Source organism: Phyllostomus discolor, chromosome 4, assembly GCF_004126475.2.
Source record: "Phyllostomus discolor isolate MPI-MPIP mPhyDis1 chromosome 4, mPhyDis1.pri.v3, whole genome shotgun sequence".
Lineage (NCBI taxonomy): Eukaryota > Metazoa > Chordata > Mammalia > Chiroptera > Phyllostomidae > Phyllostomus > Phyllostomus discolor.
In genome coordinates, this window is record NC_040906.2 from 143836297 (window position 1) to 143862417 (window position 26121).

Sequence of the window (26121 nt, forward strand, 5' to 3'; positions counted from 1 at the left end):
GCAAATTAATGACTCAAATTCTCCAGGTTTCTAGGCTAATTAGAATAAACCAGCCAGGTCATTTTCCCTACACCAGGGCAAAAATGCATCGACTATCTAATAAATGGATTTGTAAGATGAAATTTCAGTTTATCTGTTTCACTGTCATCTAGATAAAAAATTTAATACAAATATATACAGACTTATTAAACATTCAAGAAGGATTTAAATAAAGAGCTGGGGTTTCACGCAGTGACTGTTAGGTTTTCTGAAACTCAAAGCCAATAACCAGTGCCACTCAGTAATCTTTCCTCCCTTTACTTACAGGATATAGAGGTAAAGAATAGCAGAGGATACACAAGAGTAACATTTCAAAAGAAAGTATAAATGTTAAGATGAAAAAGCCAGCGAAACTGACAATGTAAATGATGCTGGGAAAGAACAAACCCAGGGATACTGAAGAACTTTGCAGAATTGCGACCGGGTCCCCGGACCGCTAAGCTGACTTGGGGAAGGATCCACCTCCATGGATGGATGTAAACTTCTGAGCACAATGCCTGCCCACCAGCACTGCCACCCCACCTCTTCCGCATGCGCAAGCCCAGCAAACGCTGCTAGGCTTTTCACCATGCCTGTCCCACCCCTGAATCCGGAGTTCCGAATGGTTCGATTCATGGATCCGCCCCTTAAGCCGAACCAATGTGGAAGCTGCCTTGGTGCTCCGCCCTTACTGCCGGCAGTGTGCAGCAGCGCAGCTAGCAAAACCTGGCGGCCAGTGGGGATGGCTGCTGAAGCTGCGGCTGCGGGCCGCCTGTGGCTCAGTGCGTGTAGAGCCGGGGGACACTGGCGTAGACTGTGTAGTGCGGGGCTGCTGCGAGGTTTCCTGCAGCCCGCCTCGGCCGTCGGGGATGCAGCCCGGAGGCGGCAGTTGGCTCATTTCACTTTCCAGCCGGACCCGGAGCACCAGGACTACGGTGAGCTAGGGGCTGCCCTGTGCGCTCCCGCTGCTACCCAGGCCCGTGGGCATCCTGCACAGTCCATGCCCGGCTCTCTAGAGCCTCTTCCTATTGTAGGGTCCGATTGTGGTTTCCTTCTGGCTCTGAATGGCCTCTCATTCGGGACTGTCCAGCTTTTGAGAGGCAGCCCTCTGCATCCTCGACCTGGAGGAGAGGACACACTGGAGGGCCCGAGGGTGGAGGTGTGGTGACGAGGAGACGCCTCCCTTTCTCCGGTGTCCATCCTTGATTCCCCAACTCTGGCCTTAGTTGTTGCCCCATTTTGCCTGGGACTAGGCCAATACCAATAGGCAGCGGTGTTTAAAAGAAAGATTTTTTTTTTCTTTTTACCTTTGGTAGATTAGAGAAAACGGAGGAAATAAGTAATTGAATTGATTTTCCCAAGGTCACAGAATAGGTTCTTCATGGACATGGGAGCGAATCCAGCCTTTCTACCTAAGCTTTCTGCTGGGCTAGGCTGCCACTCAGCCAAGAACGGGTAATCGACGTACCTGAAGGGAGGACGAAGTCATCTAGGGCTTCAATGGTAGCAAGGACACGGAGCACACCTCACAGTATGACAGTTGCATAACTTTTACGATTTTTTCTTCAAGTTTTATGTCATCTTTGAAAGTCCAGCGTCTGTCATTTGGCCATTGGAAACAAGAAAATGTTTTCCCTCGTCTAAAAACTTTTCTCCTGCTAGAGCTGAAGTGTGTTTTTATTTGTGAATAATTAATGAACTTTTATTGAGGGCTTGCCATGGGCAGGCACTGTGCTCAGTTGTTTACATCCATCATCTCATTTGATGCTTAGGACAGCCTTAAAGAGGTCAGTAGTGTTTTTATTCCCATTTTTCAGTTAGGTTAATTGAGGTCTTAAGCTAGTTTGTCCAAGGTTACACAGATAAGTTAGTGGTAGTGGTAGATAAGTTAGTGGTATTCTAAATAATGTGCTAAAATGCATGTAGAAATAATTTGCTATGAGGTCTCCCAGTTTTGTGGAACAGAGAATACCTTAAAGGTGAATAGCAGTGTTCTTACCAATAACATGAAGCTTGAATTTTGTCTTAAGAGCAAAGAAACTTTTGCGAAATACTTGGGAAATAGAGCATAGGTCTTCTTAATCCCCTTACATAATTGTGAAATTGTTAAAATTTGAGTAAAATGATAATCACTTTCTATAAATAGTCATAAAAATAATAAAAACATTATATAGGTAATTTGGATAATAGAAAAAATAAAAAAATCTTACCACTTATTACTGTAAATATTGCTAACATTTGGGGTGTATTTCTTCGAGTTTAGTGGAATTAAAGTATTCTAATAAAACTAGTGGAATTAAATTTTCCCATAATTGTATTTTGAATACAAATACAATCTACACTATTTAATCAAAAGCATATCCTTTATTGTTATATAGTTTATTTATTTATTTATTTGTTTTTAGAGAGGGAAGGGAAAGAGAGGGAGAGAGAAACATCAATGTGCAACTGGGGGCAGTGGCCTGCAACCCAGGCATGTGCCCTGACTGGGAATCGAACCTGCGACACTTTGGTTCGCAGCCTGCGCTCAATCCACTGAGCTACGCCAGCCAGGGCTATATAGGTTTTATAATCTCCTTTAGAAGATGCTTTCTGTGGAGTAGGAACACTATAATTCAATGATTAAAATCTTGACTCTAGAATCAGATTGTCCTAGGTTCTGTTTTAGCCCTGCTACCTCTAACTTTGGACTGATCACTTACCCTCTGTAAGCCTCAACTTTTTCATAAGTAAGGAGTTAATAATAATACCTACTTCAGAAGGTTGTTATAAGAACTAAATAAAGATAATAAGTATGGTATATACTTAACACAGCCTCTGACAACACCTACAATAAGTGGAAATTTTAAATAATTACGATTATGCTTTAGTTGTTACAGCTTTGTAGTGTTAAAAATAATGAAGATAGAAACACTTCATGTGTCTTTTATGTATCTAAGATTATTTGCTTAGGATAAAGTCCCAGGGATGATATTTCCAACTTGAAGAAATGAACACTTTAATGGATTTTAATACATAGTTTAGATTTCCATTTATACTCCCATCTGCATTTTTAAGAGTGTGAGTATTGGGTGTCATGCTAAAATCACAGGTGTACTCTATATCATGATTTATAATAAAAAATACATATTTAATCTTTGTTCCACTAATTGCACAGAGTTCGGAAAATCCTTGAAATTTCCTGTGACGGGAGCAATCAATGTGCCTTTTGTTATGTTAATATTGGCTTTTGGCAAGCTCCTAAGTCACTTAAAGATGGGGGCTGGCCTGGAGAAGAACAACCTTTGTGATTAGCCAGTTGGCACTTTCACTCCCACCCACCTGACCTCTGGGGAGGGAGTGGGGCTGAAGACGGAATGAATTGCCAGGGGCCCATGATTTAATCAGGCATGCCTGTGTAATGAAGTCTCCATAAAAACCCAAAGGACAGGGTTCAGACTGCCCCACTCACAAGTTAACATTGCCAAAGTTTGTCTTAATAAGCTTTCTTGTCCTCATCTGTACTACCCCAGATGTTGCTGGGGGGATTTCGTGAGATAACATGTAATTACTGGTGCCTGGTACCTGTTGTACTGGAGTCAATCTCCCTAATTAGGGGAATTGGAAGGTAACCAGCATAGGGTAGATGCTTCATAAATACTGGACATTTGATAGTAGTCACCTCACTGAATTCTCACAATAGCTCTGTACATTAGACATTTCTTTTATAGAGATGGTGAAGGAACTTTCCCCAAGTCATGCAGGATGTAATGGCTCACAGACTCAGGCCAGGCCTGCCTTGTGCCAGTGTGTTTACTCCCGCCATCGCCCTGTGTTGCCCCCCAGGAATAGCACATCTATCCACTCCTGTTGCCGCCCCTGATTTCAGACATTGTGTATATGTGTAGGTTTCTTTTACTTTTTCATTCTACACATTTTAATTTTCTCTGGGTACCAAACTCTGTGCTAGGTGCTTAGGGAGATGGAGATGGGCCTGTCTAGTGGAGGAGATAGACACAAAGTAGTAGGCAAATGCCTACTTAAATCAATCCCAGTTGCTATAAGTGAAATAAATGTTCAGGTGCTAGGAAAAAGAATAATACAGAGCTGGCTGGCTCCTAAGAAGAGGTAACATTTAACTAACCTCTAAGGGAAAGGAGTATTCAAGGAGTTGTGTGTGGGTTGCCAGACAGAGGGTCAATATGTGTAAAGGCCCTGAGGTGGCAAGGAACTTGGTTTAGTAGAATTGAGAAGAGACTCAAATGGTGGGCCTTGGGGACAGTAGTGCAAAATGGGACTATTGAGGTGGGCAGTGATGAGATCAGTCAGGGCCTTGTGAGTGTGGTGAGGAATGGAGTCTTTTTCAGGTACGGAGGCCTTGAAGGATTTTGAGCAGAGGGGTAATATGACATGCATTGCTTTTTAGGACTCTCACATAGCAAATTTTTGATGAATGATTTGGAAGGATGAAAAAGTGCAAGTTTAGAAGCAGTACTATGGACTGAATATCTGTGTCTTCCCAACCCCTGCACCCATTCTTATTTCGAAGCCTAATCCCTGATGTGATGGTATTTGGAGATCATGAGGGTGGAACCTGCATGAATGGGATTATAATGAGATTATAAGAATTCTCCCTTATAAGAAGAGAGGTTCTCTCTTTTTCTACCATGTGAGGAAATAGATCATGAGGGTGGAACCTGCATGAATGGGATTATAATGAGATTATAAGAATTCTCCCTTATAAGAAGAGAGGTTCTCTCTTTTTCTACCATGTGAGGAAATAGATCATGAGGGTGGAACCTGCATGAATGGGATTATAATGAGATTATAAGAATTCTCCCTTATAAGAAGAGAGGTTCTCTCTTTTTCTACCATGTGAGGAAATAGATCATGAGGGTGGAACCTGCATGAATGGGATTATAATGAGATTATAAGAATTCTCCCTTATAAGAAGAGAGGTTCTCTGTTTTTCTACCATGTGAGGAAATAGCAAGAAGATGGCCTTCTGCAAACCGGGAAGAGGACCTGCACCAGGAATTCACCTTGGTCTGGATTTCCCAACCTCCATAACTGAGAAATAAAATTCTGTTGTTTAAGCTACTCATTCTATGGTATTTTGTTATAACAGCTAGAGCTATCCAAGACATGCAGTTAGGAGGTAGGTTTCTGGAACAGGAAAGAGATGGTGGGTTCTGGAAATAGTGCCACATTTTAAGCTATGTTTTGGAAGTAGGATTGGTGGATTGGATGCCAGTAATGAATAAAAGGAAGACTTCAAGGATGCCTCCTTTGTTACTGGCTTGGGCAGCCAGATAGAGGATAGAGCTCTTTGCTAAAATGTGAAAGTAGCATCTTGGGCATAGACATCAAGAGTTCAGTTTCGTGCTTGTTGAGTAAAAGCCCAAGACAACCAAGTGCAGAACTGCTGACTGTTGGAGATGTTGATATAAGAACATCCAAACCTATAGATAATTTTTATAAAAATTGTTTTGATTCAAGCAGGATATAACTGGATGCAAGATCTCAGGAGACTGAGATAAATGCATTGGAGAATAACAGTTTGTATTTTCTGTTATGCATTTGGAATTAAAGAGGGAGCTGAAGAAGATTACATAAAGGTGGGAGAAAGCAGATTATGATGGGAATTATAGGATAGTTAAGATTAGGTGCTCTCTTGCATGCTTTAGAAGGAGGGGTCTAAAAGGGCCATTTCACAGGTGTGTGAACCTCTATGCACAGAAACAATGGAAAGGGCCTGCTTGAGGCAAAGATGAGCTTTTTCGGAAAGAATTTGTATGCTTGTGACTACCCACCATGACCTGCCCAGTTAGGAATTTATAATTAGATCATCCTGTGAGATTATGATAGGGGAACTCAAGAGTAAAAGATTTTAGCTTTAGCTGATAGGCATAAGTGATTAATGCATTTGGCAACCTATTATTCTAAGAAGTGGAATACAGGACTCACCTGTAACTTCAGGAGGTCCACAAGCAATTCAACCTTTGTGCCCCAGGGACCCTGCAAACAATGGAGATGGTAACTGAACCATTGTGTTCCAGTGAGGGAAGACTGAGACTCAGATAAAGAATTGTTGATCAGCAGATAAGGAAATACTAGGAAAATTGCTATAGGACTGCAACTCTTATCTGATGAACATTTTCCCAAACCCCTTACTTACCCTTTCTGTCTTCCTATAAAAAAGATTATCTTGAGATGAGATGTTAAGACAGTTTTTGAGGGTATATAACCTGCTATCATCTCAGATTTCGGGCATCTGAAAAAAGCACCCATAATGATGTAATCCTTGTCTCTGCTTATTGGTTTTGGTAGTGACAGGCAGCATGAATGCTGACTTTTCCAGTCTCCATTACTTTCCATAGAACCCATTTTATTTGTCCACAAATATAAAAGACAGGAGCTCAGATGAGAGGTCTGGATTATAGATACTCATTTGGGAGGCAGCAGCATGTGGGTAGGTTTAAAAGCCATTTTGAGATTGAGTGGAGAAGGAGCCAGAAAAAAGAAGGGAAGCATCATCTCTTGCCATATCATGACTAAGTTACCAGGTGCCCTGAGAGGGCGACCCTAGGGACCCTAGTTACAGTCCATTCAACTTTCAGAGTTTCTTAGGGCCTGTCTATTTGATTACTGCCCCCTTTCCCCAGTACCATTTACTTTCTCCCTTTCCCTGGATATGCAATAATACCAGCACCTTAAAAAGGCATTTGTGTTTACAGATCCTTCATTTATATTTTAATGTTAAATGTTCTGTCTCTGATGCTTGGATTTTCTCTGAAACTTGCTATAATGGAGTAGAGATTGCAGGACCACTTAATGGAGCTTAGAATGAGGTAGAGGTACATACCTGGCACATAGAAAGGAATTGCTGGAAAATAGGGCATCTGGAGAGGTGAAAGAAGTTTTCTTGTGGGAAAATAGGTAGTTTCCTAACCATCTTCTCATTTCACAATATAGTTACTGCCAGTTTAAGCCACTGAAATACTCATTCATTGTGCTTCCACAGGCATACACTGTATGTTTTAGGCACTGTGCTAAATGCTTTCTAAGGAATATGATGAGGCAATGCTATTATACGTAGGTCTACATCAAGGACTAGGCAGCTCAAAGGAGGTGCAGCGCTGAATGTGTTCGCAGAGCCTTTGTTTTTCTGAAAGTAGGCCCTAATTTTCAATATCATAGCTGTGTATTTTTATTTGTTTTGGGTGTAATTACAAATACACTTGCTGTTGACATGTCCTGCTATTGACCTTATTTATTTCTGTAGATTGCTCCTTGGGACCCATTTACCCCTTTTGTCTCAAGTGCTCTGGCTCTGTGGAAGGCTTCTCTCTCCCTTCAACACAACTGCCTACTGAAGAGTTATTCAAAATAACTGAATACTCCCTCAGACTGCTATTGCAATACTCCCCTCTCCCCCACCTCCCCTGCAGTGCAGTCTCTTTGAATTGTGACTTTGACAGATCATTTTTTTCTGTCCCATTCCTTTCTCTGTAAGTGATTGATTAGCAGTTTGCTTTGTGTATTTTTTATCTTTATTGAAATAGCCGCATGTATTTATTGGTTCAGTCATTCATTCAACAAATGTTTATTGAGTACCTACTATGTGCCAGACATTGTAAACACTGAGCATACAGCTGTTGTCAAAGACAGATGAGAATCCCTTCCCTCTCAGAGCTTATGTTCTGGTGTGTCCCTTCCATTCCATTCACATGCCACTTGCCTTTGCAGCAGTGATGACCTAGTAATTCGTGATGCTGTAAATAACTTTTTTAGTGGTGTTCATAGACCACCTTCCTTCTTTTTTCTTTTTACGGATCTTCGCAGTGGCGCAACTTTGGTTGGATATGCTATAGGTGTGCTTATCTTATGAGGGAACACAGGCAGATTTTACCAATGGTCTTTGGTATAAGCTACATAAGAGTAAGTACTTTAAGGAAATTAAATATTTATTTTATTTTTTAAATTTTAATTTTCCAGGAAATTAAATATTTAAAATGATCTTACCTGTGAATAACCTGTGGTTTCTTTCTGACCTGTCCATCAACATAGTACAACTTTAAAACAAATTGAAAGTAAATATTGCTCTACTAAAAGTGGTCATTTAAGACCATGTTGATGGTTGCCAGATGGGAGGGGGGCTGTAGGGGATGAGTGGAAAAGGTGAAGGAATTAAGAAATACAAATTGGTGGCTACAAAATAGTCACAGGAATGTAAACTACAGCATAGGGAATGTAGTTGATAATATTGTAGTAACTGTGCAGGGTATCAGGTGGATACTAGAACTGTTGGGGTGAGCACTTCTTATGTTATATAAATGTCTAATCACTGGGTTGTCCACATGAAACTAATATAATACTGTATGTCAACTGTAATTGAAAAATTAAAAATATTTAAAAATTTCAAAAAATTGTCATAAAACTTTTAAAAGCACCTGATAGAATAGCAGTTAATCCAAAACCCTAAAATTTTGAATTTATTTGAAAAAAAAGTACTCAGGAATGAAAGTTTATGTGCTTATATGGAAATAATACCTTTAAATACCCTTGTAAATTATTTTCATGCAAGATGAGTAAATTCTTTGTGGTTATCAAACAATACTTTCCAAACTTACTTTGCATGATTTTTTCATTATTAAAGTCTTTGCTTTCTTCTGACTGGAAATTTGCTGAGCAGCAATGTGATAAGATATCTTAGGAACATTCAATATTAATTCTAATGATCAGACTAAAATAAATACCAGCTTAGATGTTTAGGAATTTTTCATCTTCCTAGGTTCTTAGGTGTAAAAATCCTAATTGGTAAAAATCCTAATTGATAAAAATCTTACTTTGTGAAATGTGTGCAATAGGAGAGTGGGAATATCTTGGTGGTTGGTAAAAAAAAATTTACCCTAAACCATTATCATCTGATGCTGGGCACTAAAAAACACTCTAAAGAGTTTTTATAGGCTGGAGAAGGATTTAAGGAAGGTATCAATTAAATGATATAGCCTTAGCCTCAAGAAAAATAAATTATGACATGATCATGGACATGTGGTGTGATTGTGTTTCCTCTGACATAGTTGATGTAACAGTATTTTCTTGAGTGAATTCCTGTTATCGCTACCAGAAATAAGTCTAGAAACAGGCCTTTATTCTGGGCACACAGGGCAGCAGGCAGACCTGAAGGGCATTGCCAAGACTGGTAGTCTGGGTATTTAGCAGTGTTGAAGGGATTAGAGAAACATCTGAGGCCAGAGCAGACAGAGAAATAGTAGGCCATGTGTCAGTAGTTAATAAAGATTCAAGGTGTCACAGGTCAGAGACTGCTATGGAGTCTTGGGAAGAAGATGGGTTTCCAGGAAAAAAATGAGTGACTACTGTCTCATGGCCAGAGGGTTGAAGGCAATGAATGGCAGTAGCTGTTGTGTCCCACACTGGGAATTGGACCTTGGATTTTGGAATATACCAGGCTACCGAGGAACACAGAGGTTAGATGGGGTAGTGGTCAGGGTGAGTACAGGTGTTAGGTGATTTGATATTAGCATGTTTATGGGTTAAAGTGAGCACCAGTGCAGAGATTAGGCACTAAAACGAAGACTGGGCCTGTAGATCAGAGAGGATTCTGGCAGAAGCCTTTTTCTGCACTGAATATGGTTTTGGAGGAGTTGACCCAAAATTCTAGGATGACTGTGGGCACTGGGCAGCACCAAGACTTAAATCACACCTCTAAAGTCATAATGCTTCTGAATTTCAGCATTTGGAACTTAATCAACGAATGCTTTGTGCCCTTCAGAATAATGCCCAGGTGAAGATGAAGAACACAATGTCCAGATCTAATCATAAATAGTTAATATTTATTTTATTCAGCACTCACTATGTCCTGTATTGTTCCAAGTGCTTTACGTGTACTGATCCACGCAACCCATTTAGGGAGAAAGATATTGGCTTGCAGAGATTCTGACTTGAGCAATAAAATAATAGGGAGAAACAAGTCTGATGGGTTTAGGCATGAGATTGTAGTATTCTCCAAACATCAGCAATTCTGGGTACTTAAGTTCACTTGTTAGCTTTCCTCATTGTTTTATGGCCCGTGACCATTTGTTTCCACTGGCCTATGTAACACATGCCACTGGTCATATGCATTTCTTATGGCTAATGTTCCCAACCTCCCTCTAGGGCACCTTCCCACACCACTCTCGTTGGTTGGTAACCTTTCCTGACTTTGCGTAACTTTTGTTTATTTTCTACACATATTTGGTCACTTGATTATATGTCTTTTTTGTACTTCCTTTTTATACTTGTTTCTTAAATTGTTTAATGTTTGTAAATTTTGCCTCATCAACAACCCCCTTGAGGTTTGTGTTACTTTTGTGTCTTTTATAGAGCCATCAGCATTGTAAATAACCCAATAAATTCATGTAATGTGCTCTGTACCTTCCTTCCTACCTTGATTTTATTCAAGTTGTAAATAATGGTTAACAAATGCATTATTTATTTTTTAAAAATATTTTATTTATTTATTTTTTAGAGAGGGAAGGGAGGGAAACAGAGAAAGAGAGAGAAACATCAATGTGCGGTTGCTGGGGGTCATGGCCTGCAACCCAGGCATGTACCCTGACTGGGGATCGAACCTGCGACACTTTGGTTCGCAGCCCGCACTCAATCCACTGAGCTATGCCAGCCAGGGCCACAAATGCATTATTTTTATATGTTTTACTATGTATGAAATGTGGCTTAACAATTTTTTTTTTATTTTTACAGGGCAAACTCAGAAAATGAATCTTTTCCAGGCAGTAACAAGTGCCTTGGATAACTCATTGGCCAAAGATCCTACTGCAGGTAACTTCCCTTGGGCTTGATTGTGGAGGCTGTGGCTTCAGAATTAATGATTTGCTAGAAATATTTGTCTGGAGCTCAGTGGTTAATATTATAGCTACCTGAAATTTATAAAAGGCCTGACCAAATGATTATGGTTTAATAATCCAATTATGATCTTAATATACTTTTAATGTGCTCGTTACAAATTAGTTCTCAGGTGCATCTAACATCATCAAATTAACTTTCCCCATAGTATGTGAGGTACTGATATTATATTAATACCTTCTGGATTAAACCTATCATGTACTCTTGTTTCTCTAGCATATAAAAAACAAAATACCACTTCGTTCAGCTCTCTATAAAAATCAAGATTTGATTCTATGCTTTCCTATAGGATACATTGTCATTCAACTTGCAAGATTTTGGGGGCACTAACTTTATAAGTAATTTAACCTTTGTCTTATCAAGTTAAATGATTAATACAAGAAGAGTTGTCCTTCTGCTGTATTTTTAAAAATTTGATTGGGTGTACTTCATACCTTTGACTTCCTTCTACTTGAGAATCCCTAGTTTTAAGATCAAGTGAAAAACAGGTTGTTTTTTAGTAGGAAGTGAGAACTAGACTGTTGGACCTGCTTTGTTTTGAATGCTCTCTGAGAGTGATTGATCTGGATGAATAGAGAAGGGTAAGTTATTTTCCTGAGGTACACAAGGCTGGTTAGGTGCATTAACATGACTAGAATTTAGCACTGTGAATTCTCATTTTTTAATTTTATTTGCCTTTACTACAAGTTCCTCTCAATTTGCCCCTGTACTGTTCTTTTTCTTGCTTACTATGTCCTGCCATACTTGCCTCCTTTCTCTTTCACACAGTGCAAGTCACTTAACTATTTGCGACTGTTCTCTCCTTTTGGAATGCTTTGCTTTCAGCGCTTCTGAACACCGACTCTCACTGTATAATATACCATGTATGAAAAACCACTGGCCAGGGACTTGGGTGCCTGGAGTGTGAGTCATAGCTCTGCCTCCTGCTTTCTGACTTGACTTGTCAAGTTCCTTTACTACTTCTATGGCTTCAGTTTCTCCATGGTAAAACAACATGAGGTTTTAGATCAATGGTTCTTTCTTAACTGGAGCAATTTCAATCCCCCTTCCTCTTATGTGTAACAATGCCTAGAGACGCAACTGTGTGAGGGGCAACTGTCACCTGGCGAGTAGAGGTCAGAAATATGATGTGCTGCTGTATATCTACAGTGCACAGGACAGGCTGCTGCAACAAAGGAATCATCTAGTACAGAATGTCAATAATGTCAAAATTGAGAAACTTTGATTTGGCTATGGTCCATTTCTGTCTTATGTTTTAAAATGTAAACATTTACATTACTTATTTCTCATTGTTACTATGATTTAGGGATTATTAAATAAAATATGTTCTTTAAACATCATTTTTCAGTAATATTTGGTGAAGATGTTGCCTTTGGTGGAGTCTTTAGATGTACTGTTGGCTTGCGAGACAAGTATGGTAAGTTAATATCTTTATATATGAACAGTATTCCTGTATAATTTTTACTTAAAGATTTTGAGAATACAAAATATGCCTGTTAAATTGTTGCCATATCTGTATTGTATGAATGGGTTTCTTTTTATTGCCATAGCCACCCACGGAATCCTTTGGCCTAGATTTCTCCAAATGTGCTCTAACTGTGGCATCCCTTTGACCTAGTTCATATTATACACATTATAGATTCCAAAATAATGTTGATTAAATGTATTGTTTATAACGTCATGCATATGTCTAGGAATCTTTGATGTTATTGCTGCCTGCTCAATTTCAATTGCATTGCCTATAGTTTAAGATTTTGCCCCATTGGTCTTTCTTAAAAGATTTCATCTTTTTTTAATTTATTTTCTTTTTTATTTTTCTATAATTATGTATACATACAAGTTTTATACATCTTTTTATGTCTATATATTTTATTTATAGATGTGCTTATATACATGTGTTTTTTAAAAAATATTTGGCTCCTATTTTGTAACTCTTTTTTAAAAAATATATTTTATTGATTATGTTATTACAGTTGTCCCAAATATTCTCCCTTTGCCCCTCTTTGCATGGTACCCTCTTTCTCTCTAGCAATTTTCCCTACTTAGTTCATGTTCATGGTTCATGCATTTCAGTTCTTTGGCTACTCCACTTCTAACACTGTTTTTAACATCCCCCTGTCTATTTTGTACCTACCAATTTGTACTTCTTAATCCCTGCACCTACCCTCCTTCTTCCCTAACCCTCCAAATAATCTCCATTTCTTGATTCTGTTCCTGTTCTGCTTATTTGCTTTATTTAATTTTTAGATTCAGTTATTGATAGTTGTGTTAGTTGTCATTACACTGTTCATAGTTTTAATCTTTTTCTTATATAGTTCCCTTTAACATTTCATATAATAATGGCTTGGTGATAATGAACTCCTTTAGCTTGACCTTGTCTGGAAAGCACTTTATCTGCTCTTCCATTCTAAATGATAGCTTTGCTGGATAGAGTAATCTTGGTTTTAGGCTCTTGCTTTTTATCACTTTGAATACTTCTTGCCAATCCCTTCTTGCCTGCAAAGTTTCTTTTGAGAAATCAGCCAATAGTTTTATGGGAACTCCTTTGTAATTATCTGCTTTTCTCTTGCTGCTTTTAAGGTTCTCTTTTATTTTTAACCTTTGGCATTTTAATTATGGTGTGTCTTGGTGTGGTTCTATTTGTGTCCAATTTGTTTGGGACTCTCTGAGCTTCCTGAACTTGCATGTCTATTTTCTTCTGCAGATTGGGGAAGTTTTCCTTCATTATTTTTTCAGATAAGTTTTCAAATATTATTGCTTTTCCTCTCCTTTTTGCACCCCTATGATTTGGATGTTGGAACGTTTGCAGTTGTCCCAGAGGTTCCTAAACCTCTCCTCATTTTTTTGAATTCTTGTTTCTTCATTCTGTTCCAGTTGAATGTTTATTTCTTCTTTCTGTTCCAAATCGTTGATTTGAGTCCTGGTTTCTTTCCCTTTACTGTTGGTTCCCTATATCTTTTTTGTTTATTTCACTTTGTACAGCCTTCACTTCTTCCTTTATTTTGCGTCTTTACTCAATCATTTCTGTGAGCATCCTGTGTTTTGAATTCTGATTCAAAAGTGTTACCAGTGTTTTGAATTCTTCATCTGATAGGTTGGCTGTCTCCTCATCACTTAGTTCTTTTTCTGGAGTTTTGATCTGTTTTTTCATTTGGATTATATTTCTTTGTCTCAGAGCACCTGTTACTTTGTAAGGGGTGGAGCCTCAAGTATTCGCCAGGGCAGGGCAAGCTGGGTTGTAGTACTGTATGTGAGGGAGGGATCAGGGAGGGAACAATGCCATTTACTCAGCTCTCACTTTGTTGGGGGCCCTTTAAGAGAAGTCTCTTGAGAATCCTGCAGTTTCTTCTGCTGGCCCAATCTGCCCTGGTTTCTGCAGTGAGAAGTTATGGGAACTTATCTTCCTGGTGCTGGAAACCTGGGCAGGGTGGTCTGGTCTGTGGCTGGGATTGCTCCTTCCCGAGGCATCCCTCCCAGTTTTTATCCACCACAGGTGAGTGTGGGACCACCCGTTCTGTCACCTCTCCATGCCTCCACATCTCAGCCCCTCCTACCCATCTGGATGAATGTGACTTTTAATTCTTGGTTGTTGTACTTCCATACAGCTTGATTTTCTGATGAATCTGGGTGAAATTTGTAGTTTAGTTCTAATTTTTTTCTGTAGTTGTGCATGGAGGTGAGGTGTGTTTATCTATGCCTCCATCTTGGCAGGGAGTCTGATTTCATCTTTCATTACCTGCATTACTCAGGGTTCTTCAGAAAATAGAAGCATTATGATATATTTGTGTTTTTGTGTATATATGTACCTATATCTGTGTGTGTATATATATTTATATATCTGTATATCTATCTATATCTATGCCTATATATAGAGAAAGAATAATAGAGAGATTTATATTTTAAGGAATTGGCTCATACAGTTGTATGGGCTGACAAGGCCAAAACGTGTAGGGCAAGCCAGCAGCCTGGAAACACAGGTATGATTTTTATATTGCAGTCTTGAGGCTGAATTTCTTTTTATGTAGGACACCTTCATTTATCCTAAGGCCTTGAAGTGATTGTATTAGGCCCAGCCACATTATGTAGGGTAATCCTCTTTATTTAAGATGTACTGATTTAAATGTGATAAATCATATCTAAAAATACCTTCACAGCAATATTTAGACTGACATTTGATCATATAAGTGGGCACCATTGCCTAACAAAGTTGACACACAAAATGAACCATTACATTCTCTTTTTACATGTTTTATCCCAGCTAATGCATGTCCTTTGCCTGGTGTGTGATTGATTTCTCCTTTTTGCTTTCACTCATTTCATTTGACTCAAGACCATCAGAATGCATTGTGGCCCATCTCATTCTTCTCACTCCTGACTTTTTTATGTAAGGGATGTTGCCCCCCCTACTACTGTAAGGGATGCCTTAGGGAATTTTTACCCATTTTGTCTTCTCTCAGTTTTATCTAATCTGGCAATGCAGTTCAGTTTCTTGGGAGAACTTGATATCTATCTATCTTCTTATCTTTGACACTGCCCTGTAAAGCTCCTGTGTGCTACCAGAGTAAGGGGTGAGGGTCTTTAAGATATATTTTTCTAATTGTTGTTCCTTTTTTTTCCACTCTTTTCTGAATCTAAGGAACCATAGCATGTTCATTTCACTTACCAGAAACTCCCAGGTGGTTGTTCTCACTTCTTTTTAACGGCAGGCTGATTTCCAGGGTCCTGCCCCTCTGCTTTTGCCTAGTTTTCTATTTATAATAGCTGTTTAGAGTTTGAGACAGTTGGGTTAATCTCATCTACCTCAGGCTATCTCAATTAGTTCCAGCTAATGTAGACTCCTATAAACTTGAGATCTTAAAAAAATGTAAAAATGTTTATACATTTGATTTCAAAAGTAATGCATATGCATTGTAGAAAATTTGGAAAATACAGAATGGTATAATTATTCATACTCCAGAGATAATGAAACAGGGAAAAATGTCCCCATAGGCTCCACTGCCTGCCATAATGAAAGCCAAACTCATGAGACAGGTGCTGGTGAGAAGGAAAGTGGTTTATTTCAGATGCTGGCAACCTGAGCAGATGGCAGGTTCATACCTCAAAAACCATCTCGACATCTCTGGTTAAGCCAGCGATTCTTATTGGGAGTTGGTGGGAATTTTGGAGGGGAACTGCCGAGTAGGGGGCTGTGGATGTATGGTTTCTCTTGAGACAGGGAAGTGGGAGTGAGGGGAGGGGGCTGAAGTGGAGGTATAGAGTTCCCACTTAAGTCCATTCTTCTTGTTCTGATGTTATCTCGTGATGTGAGTTAGCCAGATGTCTCATTCATTGGGTCATTGTTGGTTTCAGTGCTCCTCTTTCCAGGAACAGGGGCAAATGGAAGCAAAATACAGAGTTGATTATATGTATACTTTGATTTGTTACAGAATGTATAACTTTGGTTATTAGATTAGTAATATTAAATCATGATTATAATAACCTAGAGAAAATCATTGTACATAGTTTGGTCTGTATATGTCTCAGCTGTATTTAAATATATTTGCATTTATTAACCAATATTTAAAACATAGAATTGCACTTTTTTTAAGGCTCTTCGTCTCTACTTACATTGCCCATCTATTCTTGCATGCTGTCTATTTTATGTATTAGAGCCTTTAGCATGTTAACCATAGTTGTCTTTAATTCTAACATCCTTACGTCTGGTTCTGATGGTTGCTCTGTCTCTTCAAATAGTGTTTTTTTGCCTTTTGGTATACCTTGTAATTTTTTCTTTATAGCAAGACATGAGGTGCTTGGTAAAAGGAACTGTTGTAAATAGGCCTTCAGGGATGTGGTGGCGAAGTGGGGCAGGGAGGGGAAACATTCTGTAGTCTTATGATTAGGTCTCAGTCTTTTGGTGAGCCTGTACGTCTGGATTGTGAACTTTGCAAGTGCTTCTTACTCCCCCGCCCCCCAGGTGAGATGGGATGGCGAGTGTGGGCTGGAGTTGGTTATTTCCCTTCCCCTAGGTCAGTTAGCTCTGATAATACTCAGCAGGGTAGGCTTTGGTTAACCAGGTTCACCTGATGGTGCACCTTAAGAAGGGACTGCTCTGGTATGTCTCAAAATAGTTACTTCTTGCTTCCCCTGCTGGAAGTGTGAGGAGATTTTTCTCTGATATATACTATGGGAACCTCGTTGATCTCCTGGAGGTAAACCTCACAAAGTTGAGGCCACCTCATTGACTGGGTCCCTTGGAGTTTTTAAATCTCAGACTTGCCCACACTGAGCCTCCAGCACTTCATCTGTTACACAGTTCAGGTTTTCCTACCCAGGCACTGGTTCCTGTGGTGGTTTCAACTCCTAATCTCTGCTCCTGTAAATTGAGATTCCCAATAGTTGTGTGTCTGCCTGTTTCTCCAGTCTTGGGGCAGAGGTTTGCTGTGTGTCCTCCCCTCTCATATGGGTCTAAGATGATTCTTAGTCTGTTTACCTTGTTGCTAGGATGAAGTGGCAACTTCTGAGCTTCTTACATGTGGAACTGAAAACCAGAAGTTGAATTATACTTTTGTAACTTGTGTGTGTTATGGGGCCTAGAATTGGCTCTGACTCTTGGCAGCCTTGTTATGAATGAGTGATGTCCACAATGCCCTGTTCTTAACAAGCCTGCTTAACTCTTGTCGATGCATGCCTATGGCTTCTTTTGTGGAGTCAGTCATCTTGTATTTGTCCTTCCTCTTTTCTTGTTGCCTCCTGCTTTTCCCAGCATTGTTGTCTTGTCTATATCTGGTGTAGCTATGTTGCTGAGCAACTTCTAGCCTTCATTATTCTGTCTTGCCTGGCCCAGTGTGTAGTAGCATGCCATATGCTTGTTTAAGCTGGAGAGTCTTCTGTTGGCTCTCTGCCCAGGTTCTCATCCTTGGTGCTCCTCTTCTTACTGTATCCATTCTGTCTGGGGTGTTTCATCCACATCACCTTCAGCTCATGTACTGGTAACTTCCAAATTTCTACCTCCAGTCTAGACCTGTGGCCTGAGCTTCAGATCTCTCTTTAATACTGTATATCACTGCACATCTTCACCTCAATGTTCCAGTCACTTCAAAGTCAGCATTTCCAAACTCATATTTTCAAATTCAGCAGAAGTCATTATATCCACCCAGCAAATCCATGCCTTCCATTACATTTTCTATGTTGGTGAATCTACCACCAACCTAAGCCAGAAACTGGGGAGATCCTAGTGTCTTCCTTTTGTTTCTCATTCCCAGTATTCAGTCAGTCCTACTTGTAATTTTATCTTCATAGTTTGTCTTTCATGTGGACTCTTTTTGCCATTCTCACTGCCATGGATTCTCACTTTAGATTCTTCACCTGTTGTGCTTGAACAGTTTCATCATTTTTTTTAGTAATTACCCTCCCTCCAGTTCATTCCTTATCTTCTTGCCAGTGTGAGCATTCGGAGGTACAGATTTCTTGGCAAGATGTGTGGAAGACTTTGAGATCTGCTTCCTACCTACCTACCCGACCTCATTCACTTTATTCTTCACTTATATTGACTTTCTGGACGTTTTCCTGAAGCCCTTGCTTTTTTCCCCACCTCTCGTCCTTTGTATATGCCATTTGAATCTCTCTCCCATCTGATTATTGGTAAACTCCTATTTCACCTTCACATGGTTCCTCTTCGTGAGGCTTCCTGATCCTCAAGAAGACCCAGGCACCACGTAATCACTGTTCAGAGTTTACATATTTTACATCTTGCAAAGTATATTTTAATTGTGCTTCCATCAAATCTGTACCAGACAACTTAAAGGCAACAGGTATTTACATCTTTGTATCCCTGAGTGTTAACATAGCATCAGTGAATAGCATGTGAATCAACCCTCCGCTCTCTCCCCAAGGCAGGGGCCTACGACCTTAGAAAGGGGATTTGCTTATCTCCCTTCAATAATTTTTGGTTGGTCTGATTTTCTTTCTTAAAAAGTAGGTAAAAAAGGGAGAAGCTAAATCTCTCTTGACAAAGTCTACTGTTTGTAGAGGGCTATTGCAGATCGATGTTTATATGACAGGGGGCTGAGAAACAACTCTTTGAGCTTTATTGTCAGCACTGCCATGAATTTTTACAAGAGCTTTAGGACTATGAATTCAAATTTTGAATAATTCTAGGTTGATCAGTAGGAACAATTAAATCACCACCACTGTCTTTAATGGGGAGAGGGTAAGATTGAGTTTTCAGAAGTGAAGAATGAAGAAAATGGTGATGAGAAATATATTATCAAAAAAGGACTTTTGCGCATTTAAAAAATAGCACTTGCCTTTTAAAAATCTCTGCCCTTTTGAATATAAGCTGGGACTTTTTAGGTGTATTTAGCTTAGCCTAGTGTTTTTTCAAAGTTAAAAATATTAATTAAAAGACTATGTTGATATAGTTGAATACATTGTATGAAATGACATAGTAAAGACAGCCTTTTGTGAGCGAGCTCTCTGGGCAAGGCTGTGTTGAGTGGGAAGGGTTCACAGTCGGTCAGTAGGTGGCAGCCTACCCTTTGAAATGAGACTGACCCTGTTGGCATTTCACCACTGTTCTGACTGCAGAGGAGCGTTTTCAACTCCATCAGAAGGATAATTTGAAGACTTGGAGGTTACTGGCATAAAACTGTAAAGCTGAATATTAATTTATGTAAAAAAGAGGGAGTTGTATAATTAGGGACAATGCTATTTAAAAAAGGGAGATAGAATTATATTGTATTCCAGGTAGTCCAGATGAATGTGGGTTTAGCACCACTAAACTGCTTTTTTCCTTTCTATATTTTTTTTTATCTTTTTTTTTAAAAAATATTTTCTATTTATTTATATTTAGAGGGGGAAAGGAGAGAGATAGAGAGAGAGAGAAACATCAATGTGCAGTTGCTGGGGGCCGTGGCCTGCAACCCAGGCATGTACCCTGGCTGGGAATCGAACCTGGGACACTTTGGTTCCCAGCCCGCACTCCGTCCACTGAGCTACGCCAGCCAGGGCTCCTTCCTGTATTTTGATAGAACAAAATAATAGGAGTGCTTTGAAAATTGAATAGTATAACTTCCCAACACATTGAATACCAGATTGTAGTTTTAAACTTTTTAAGCAAGGAGATTCCTTGATCAGGAGCAACAATTGGAATTTGGGAAATTCTAGGGAAGCAGTGGGTGGGAGAGGGTAATTAAAGGTAGTTGATTTTTACAGTGTGTGTGATTTTTATGTCGAATACCACAGATTCTGTCATTTACATTTTGAGACAGATTTCACTGTATACAAAATCTGCCCTCCTTATTGTCATCCTCAGTGTGATACACTGTGCCTGTGTTGTAATCAAATAAGACTTTGGCATTTCAGGTTCAGGGTCTGTTTTTATTTAACACTGTTGTGTATTCATATGAATATTGTTGGGCTGCGGTTCCTAAGGCTATATTTTGGTCTACTTTTTGGAGGAGACTTAGGTGAGAAAAGGAACAGCAGAGGACTTACTGATTTAGTTTACAGGCCTAAACATCCGCCTTTTCACAGGACTTGATGTTTTTCCATTACTGTATTCATTCCTCTACACCACAGCTGCGGCCTGTCGTAGCAACTTGGGAAAATGAATATAACTACTTCTTATGTAAACATCATAGAAATTGTATAACCAGATACTGTAATACACTGAATTCAGGAAGGGAAACTAGGACAGTTATGTGGCGATGGTGAGTCTTCATAGTATGCCAGTATTTGGGAGTCAACTCTGGGCCTTGGTGTCCTCATCAGTGAAGTGAAGGGAGAGGACCAGGTGGTCCTTGTAGATACATGTCTTGGTAATCTTTGTGGTTTTATTTCAAAAGTGAAACACATTTGCTTTATACTTTGATTTCCTTTACATTTAGAAGCTTTGTAATTATAACAGCTGTTGAATTATCTTAGAACCCTGGGGTTGCCCTGGCTGGGTAGCTCAGTTGGTTAGAGTGTCATCCTGATCCGGCAAGGTTGTGGGTTCAATCCCCCTGTCAAGGCACATACATGAAGAAACCAATGAATGTATAAATAAGTGCAACAACAAATTGATGTTTCGCCCTTTCTCTCAAATCAATAAAAATAAATAAAAAGAACCCTGGGCAAACTTAAGCACTTAATTTGCTCTTAAGACATCCCTTTTCCAGTATAATTTTGTAGTTGTGGAGACTGTGATCAAAATCGTTTGACAAGTCTCATGCTCTTATATGAATTACAAAATAACACAAACAGAAAGTGACCTTTTATTATACACTTCTGCTGCAAAGAATGGGTTGTTTGGGTGATAATCATACTCTTGGGTTTAGTGTGAGGGTTCTTTGAAGAGTGGCACTCTGTGAGATGGGGTTTGGCCTCTGAGCAATTGAAACTAATTTCCCTGAAGAAAGAAACTTAAATAATGATGGTTCTTCAGGGAAATAGAATATGTAGTTTATTCCCCCTATTGAAGTGTATGCATTTATGACCTCAGAGAATGTTGAAAACTAGTTACAGGTGGTAAGATGTCTGACTGTTCCCTAGGTTGGGAATGAAAACAAGTATCAATAAGATGGTGTTAACTGTTTTTTATAATATACCTATTAAAATATTTTTAAGTATATTTTATGGATTATATTATTACAGTTGCCCCAATATTTTCCCCTTTTCCCTCCTCTGCCTGGTACTCCCCTTACCTCCAGCAGTTACCCTTCCTTACTTCATGTCCATGGGTCATGCATATAAGTTCTTTGGCTTCTCTATTTTCTGTATTCGTAATATCCCCCTGTGTATTTTGTACCTACTAATTATGCTTTTTAATCCATGCACCTTTTCCTTATTCTCCCCCTTCCGCCTCCCAACTGATAACCCTTCAAATGATCTCCATACCTATGATTCTGTTCCTGTTCTGGTTGTTTGCTTAGGGTTTTTTTGTTGTTATTGTTATTGTTTTTAATTCAGTTGTTGATAGTTATGAGTTTGTTGCCTTTTTAATATTCATAGTTCTGGTTTTTTTCTTTTTTAAAAATTTTAATTGTTTAAGTACAGTTTTCTGCCTTTTACTCCCATCCCAGCCCACCCCCACCCCCCAGGCCTCTGATCTTTTTTTTTCTTAAATAGGTCCTTTTAACATTTCATGTAATAATGGCTTAGTGATGATGAGCTCCTTTAGCTTGACCTTGTCTGAGAAGCACTTTATCTGCCCTTCCATTCTAAATGATAGCTTTGTTGGATAGAGCAATCTAGGTTGAAGGTGCTTGCTTTTCATCACTTTGAATATTTCTTGTCAGACTCTTCTAGCCTGCAAAGTTTCTTTTGAGAAGTCAGCTGACAGTCTTATGGGAACTCCTTTGTAGGCAACTCTCTGCTTTTCTCTTCCTGCTTTTAAGGTTCTCTCTTTATCCTTAACCTTTGGCATTTTAATTATGATGTGTCCAGTTGTGATCTTCTTTGGGTCTAACTTGTATGGGACTCTTTGTGCTTCCTGGACTTATATGTCTGTTTTCCTTCATCAAATTAGGGAAGTTTTCTTTCATTATTTTTTCAGGTAAGTTTCCATTTCTTGCTCTTCCTTTTCTGCTTCCAGTATCCCTATGATTGGATGTTGGCACGTTTGGAGATGTCCTTGAGTCTTCTTATACTTACTCATTATTTTGAGTTCTTGTCTCTTCTTCTCCTCTTCTGGTTGAATGTTTATTTCTTCCTTATGTTCCAAATTACTAATTTGAATCTTGACTCCTTCCCTTCACTGTAGGGAAGGAGTAGATGTTTCTTTATTTCACTTAGTGTAGCCTTCATTTCTCCCTTTATGTTGTTGCCGTACTCAATGCGCTCTTTGAGCATCCTGATAACTAGTGTTTTGAACTCTGCGTCTGATAGGTTGGCTATCTCTGTTTTGTTTATTTCTTTTTCTGGGGTTTTGATCTGTTCTTTCATTTGGGTCATATTTCTTTATTTCCCTAATTTGGCAGCTTCCCTGTGTTTGTTTTTGTGTATTAGGTATAGCTGCTTTGATTCTCTGTAAAAGGCACCTGTAAATTCTGTGGGTTGGAGCCTTAGGTAATGACCAGGGTAGGGCAACCTGCTTCACTGGTTTGTAGATCTGTGTGGGGGAAGGTCTTGGAGAGGGGACTGTGCCACTGTCTGGCTTTTGGGGTTTTCTGTCACTTGCCCCATTTCTAGTCACTTTACCCGCTTCCCTTATGTGACTGGCACCCTTCCAGCTGTTGCCCTAGTGTTGAAGCCCAGAGTGGGTGGGTTTGCATATGTTTTAAGACCATGAGGGCCCTTTAGTGGAGCTTCCTGAAAATCCTGCAGTTCCTTCCACTGCCCCAACCCCCACTGATTTTTATAGCCAGAAATTATGGATATTTATCTTACTGGTGCTAGAACCCTGGGCTGTGCATAGTGGCCTGGGATCACTTGCTCCCAAAGTGTCTCTCCCAGTTTTTATCCACTACATGTGGGACTGCTCATGCTCAGTCCACCGCCACTGGCATTCCAAGCCACACGGCATCTCCTTGACTCTTTCCCCATCTCCGTGTCTCCCCAACTGCCACCCATCTGGATGAATGTGGCTTCTTTAAATCCTTAGTTGTCAGACTTTCATACGGTTCAGTTTTCTGACAGTTCTGGGTGTTATTTGCTTCAAGATTTAGTTGTAATTATTTTGTGATTGTGAAGGAGGCAAAGCATGTCTGCCTGCACCTCTATCTTGACAAGAAGTCCTCCTATTTTTAAAGGATTGCTAGTCACTTTAGGTGTTTTTCACTTTCCCAGAAGTCAGGCACTTTAATTTGCTCCTGATATTACAAGGCCCCTTTGTTTTCTAAAAGTACACATGTGGTTGAATTAGTTAAGGAACAGGTTTAATGTGTCCTTTTTTAAGCCCTTCTTTTTAATTCAGTTGAAGGAGTTACCTGAGAAAAAGCAATAGAAACATTGACATGTACTTCATTTACTGTAGTTTCCCTTATATATTACATTGATGTTCTTTTGTAAATTTTCATTAAAAAAAGATTTTAGGCTCTATTATAGTTAGAATTGGCACAAGTCATTACTATTTCAACTTCTCTAAACATTAAAATGACTGTCATCACAGTTGGTGGGTTGATCAGTAGCTTAACAAATAACATTTAAGAAAATAAGACATTTAATATATTTTGTAGAATATCAGAAATGGGGAGGAATTGAGGATATACTTGAATTTCTGGAGCACTGAAATCACCCCCAGCTCTCAACTGGGAGTCATTTTACTCTGCTGGGAACATGTGGCCATTTCTGGAGTCACTTTTGGTTGTCATAGCTGGGGGTTGCCCCTTCACATATAGTGGATGCAGGTCAGGGATACTTACCTATGATGCATTGGACAGCCCTCTCCCACCAAACAAATAATTAGTATCTGGCCCAAAATGTCAATAACATCAGCGTTGAAAAACCCTGCTCTAGTCTCTCTTCTGATGCAGAAACTGAAGTTTTGAGAGGTTGAATGTTAGCCTTTTGCCCACTGGCAAGTGGGTGAGCCAGATACGGAGCTCAAGCTTTCTGAAACACAGTTTTAAGCTTTTTGAACTACGTTATTTGCCTTCTCATATTTAAATGAACAACTCATTTATATAAAAACATGAGATATACAGTATAAGGAATATGTAAGGACTTTTAATAAACAAAGCTCAAGGGTTTTGAATATTCATGGATCAAGAGGCTAGTCATCAGTAACCCATATTAAAGTTGTAAAAAATTCTCTTTTTGTGACTCTTGTGAACAAATTTTTTGGTTAGTGCATTAGATTGTTTGGGGGTAGCAGCTGCTGCTTTAACAATATTTTTTTCCTTAGTTGATTAAACAATAAATGTTAGAGCTGTCAGCGGTTGTGTCTCTGACATTTTAAGCATCAGTATAATGCTCTTAAGCCAGTTTTTCTCAACCTTGTTTGACAATGGCAGGCTTGTTGAATTATTAAATGTGTACAGCAGGGCTTAGGAGAAAGGCAAGGACTACAATAGACCAGGAAAAATGGGAGTGTAGGTCATTATTGTCAGAAAGCGTAAAACTGACTTATTTATCTTTTTAAATATCACAAAGAATTAGAAAAATTATATTTTATTAAGAAAAATATAGAGAGAGTGAAAGATCTTTTGTTTTACATTTTCACTGTCAAATGTGACACGCATCATATGTCCATTTAATAGCAGGTATGGCATTGCTAAGTTAGCTTCCCAAATCTGGTTCTGAGTCTCACGAAAATTTTCTTCCCAACTGTTACTTTTAATAGAGAGAAGAACATACTTTTTTCTTCAGTATTTAGTATTTCTTGAATTAGAGTGCCTTAGATATATTTAATTGTTTTATTTTGGAGCTCATTTTATAATTTTTACACATGGAAGCCAGAAACCAATGACTTCTTTCTTTCTTTTTTTTCTTTTTTACTTTTTCTGTATTCAAAATTGCTTATTTAATTCAAATATAATTTTGAATTATGAGACTTTTCTTTTTAGATCCCAGAAATGATCAGGGCTGAAAGGGGATCAGTATAACAAGTTTTATATAGACAGTTCAGATTGCTCAGTATCTGAATCCCTGTATTTTCCCATCCTGTTTCGTTCATCTTTAAGGAACATCACAAAGGCCATTAAATTACAATATAGGATGCTCTTCTTTCAAGAAGTTGTGCCTGATGGCCATGCAGCTGTCTAGTAGCTTTATATTGACATTGTGCTCAGTATTGAGCTGATGTTGTCATTTACCTGAAGTGACATACCTGTCCCAGGAGGTTTGAGTCAAAATGTGTAGGTTATAATAAGCTAGACATTCTGCACTTTAATTCTAACTTGGAATTCCACCGCGTAGCACCTTCAATAGCAATAAAGTCACATAATAATTGAATTCACCAGGAAAAAATGACTTTTCAGTCAAACGGGGAGTAGCCAGTAGAGACAGCCCTGCATGGAAGACAGCATTAATGTCATTTGCCAGGTGTTTATTGAGCGAGACCTATGTAAAGTCTCAGAAGATTGGAGCACAGTGCTCTTATTTTCTGTTCCCGTTCAGCATAGATGAGATTTCTCACTTGCTTTGATTGGCAGAGGGGATGGGGGTTGAGTTAGGTAAAGGTTGGCAAATGTCATGTGCTAAGGAATCACTTGGGAAGCTTGTTGGACAAAAAGTTTTCAGTTTCCTAGTGAGTAGCTACACCCAAAGGCAGCTCTAGCAATGAAGTGCTGGACC

General features: G+C 39.1%; 1 protein-coding gene across 4 annotated transcripts in view; it reads left to right on the forward strand.

Moving 5' to 3' along the window:
• The first annotated feature begins 712 nt into the window (after positions 1-712).
• BCKDHB (branched chain keto acid dehydrogenase E1 subunit beta) overlaps positions 713-26121 on the forward strand; it is a 187666-nt gene continuing 162257 nt past the window's right edge. For 2 of the 4 annotated variants that reach the window (XM_036024390.1, XM_036024389.1), the window contains exons 1-3: positions 713-953; positions 10762-10839; positions 12272-12340. In XM_036024390.1, coding sequence (XP_035880283.1) covers positions 761-953; positions 10762-10839; positions 12272-12340 — 340 coding nt within the window. In that variant the 5' untranslated portion in view covers positions 713-760. The remainder of the gene's footprint in view (positions 954-10761; positions 10840-12271; positions 12341-26121) is intronic. The other 2 variants (XM_028509091.2, XM_036024388.1) reach the window with 1 other exon arrangement.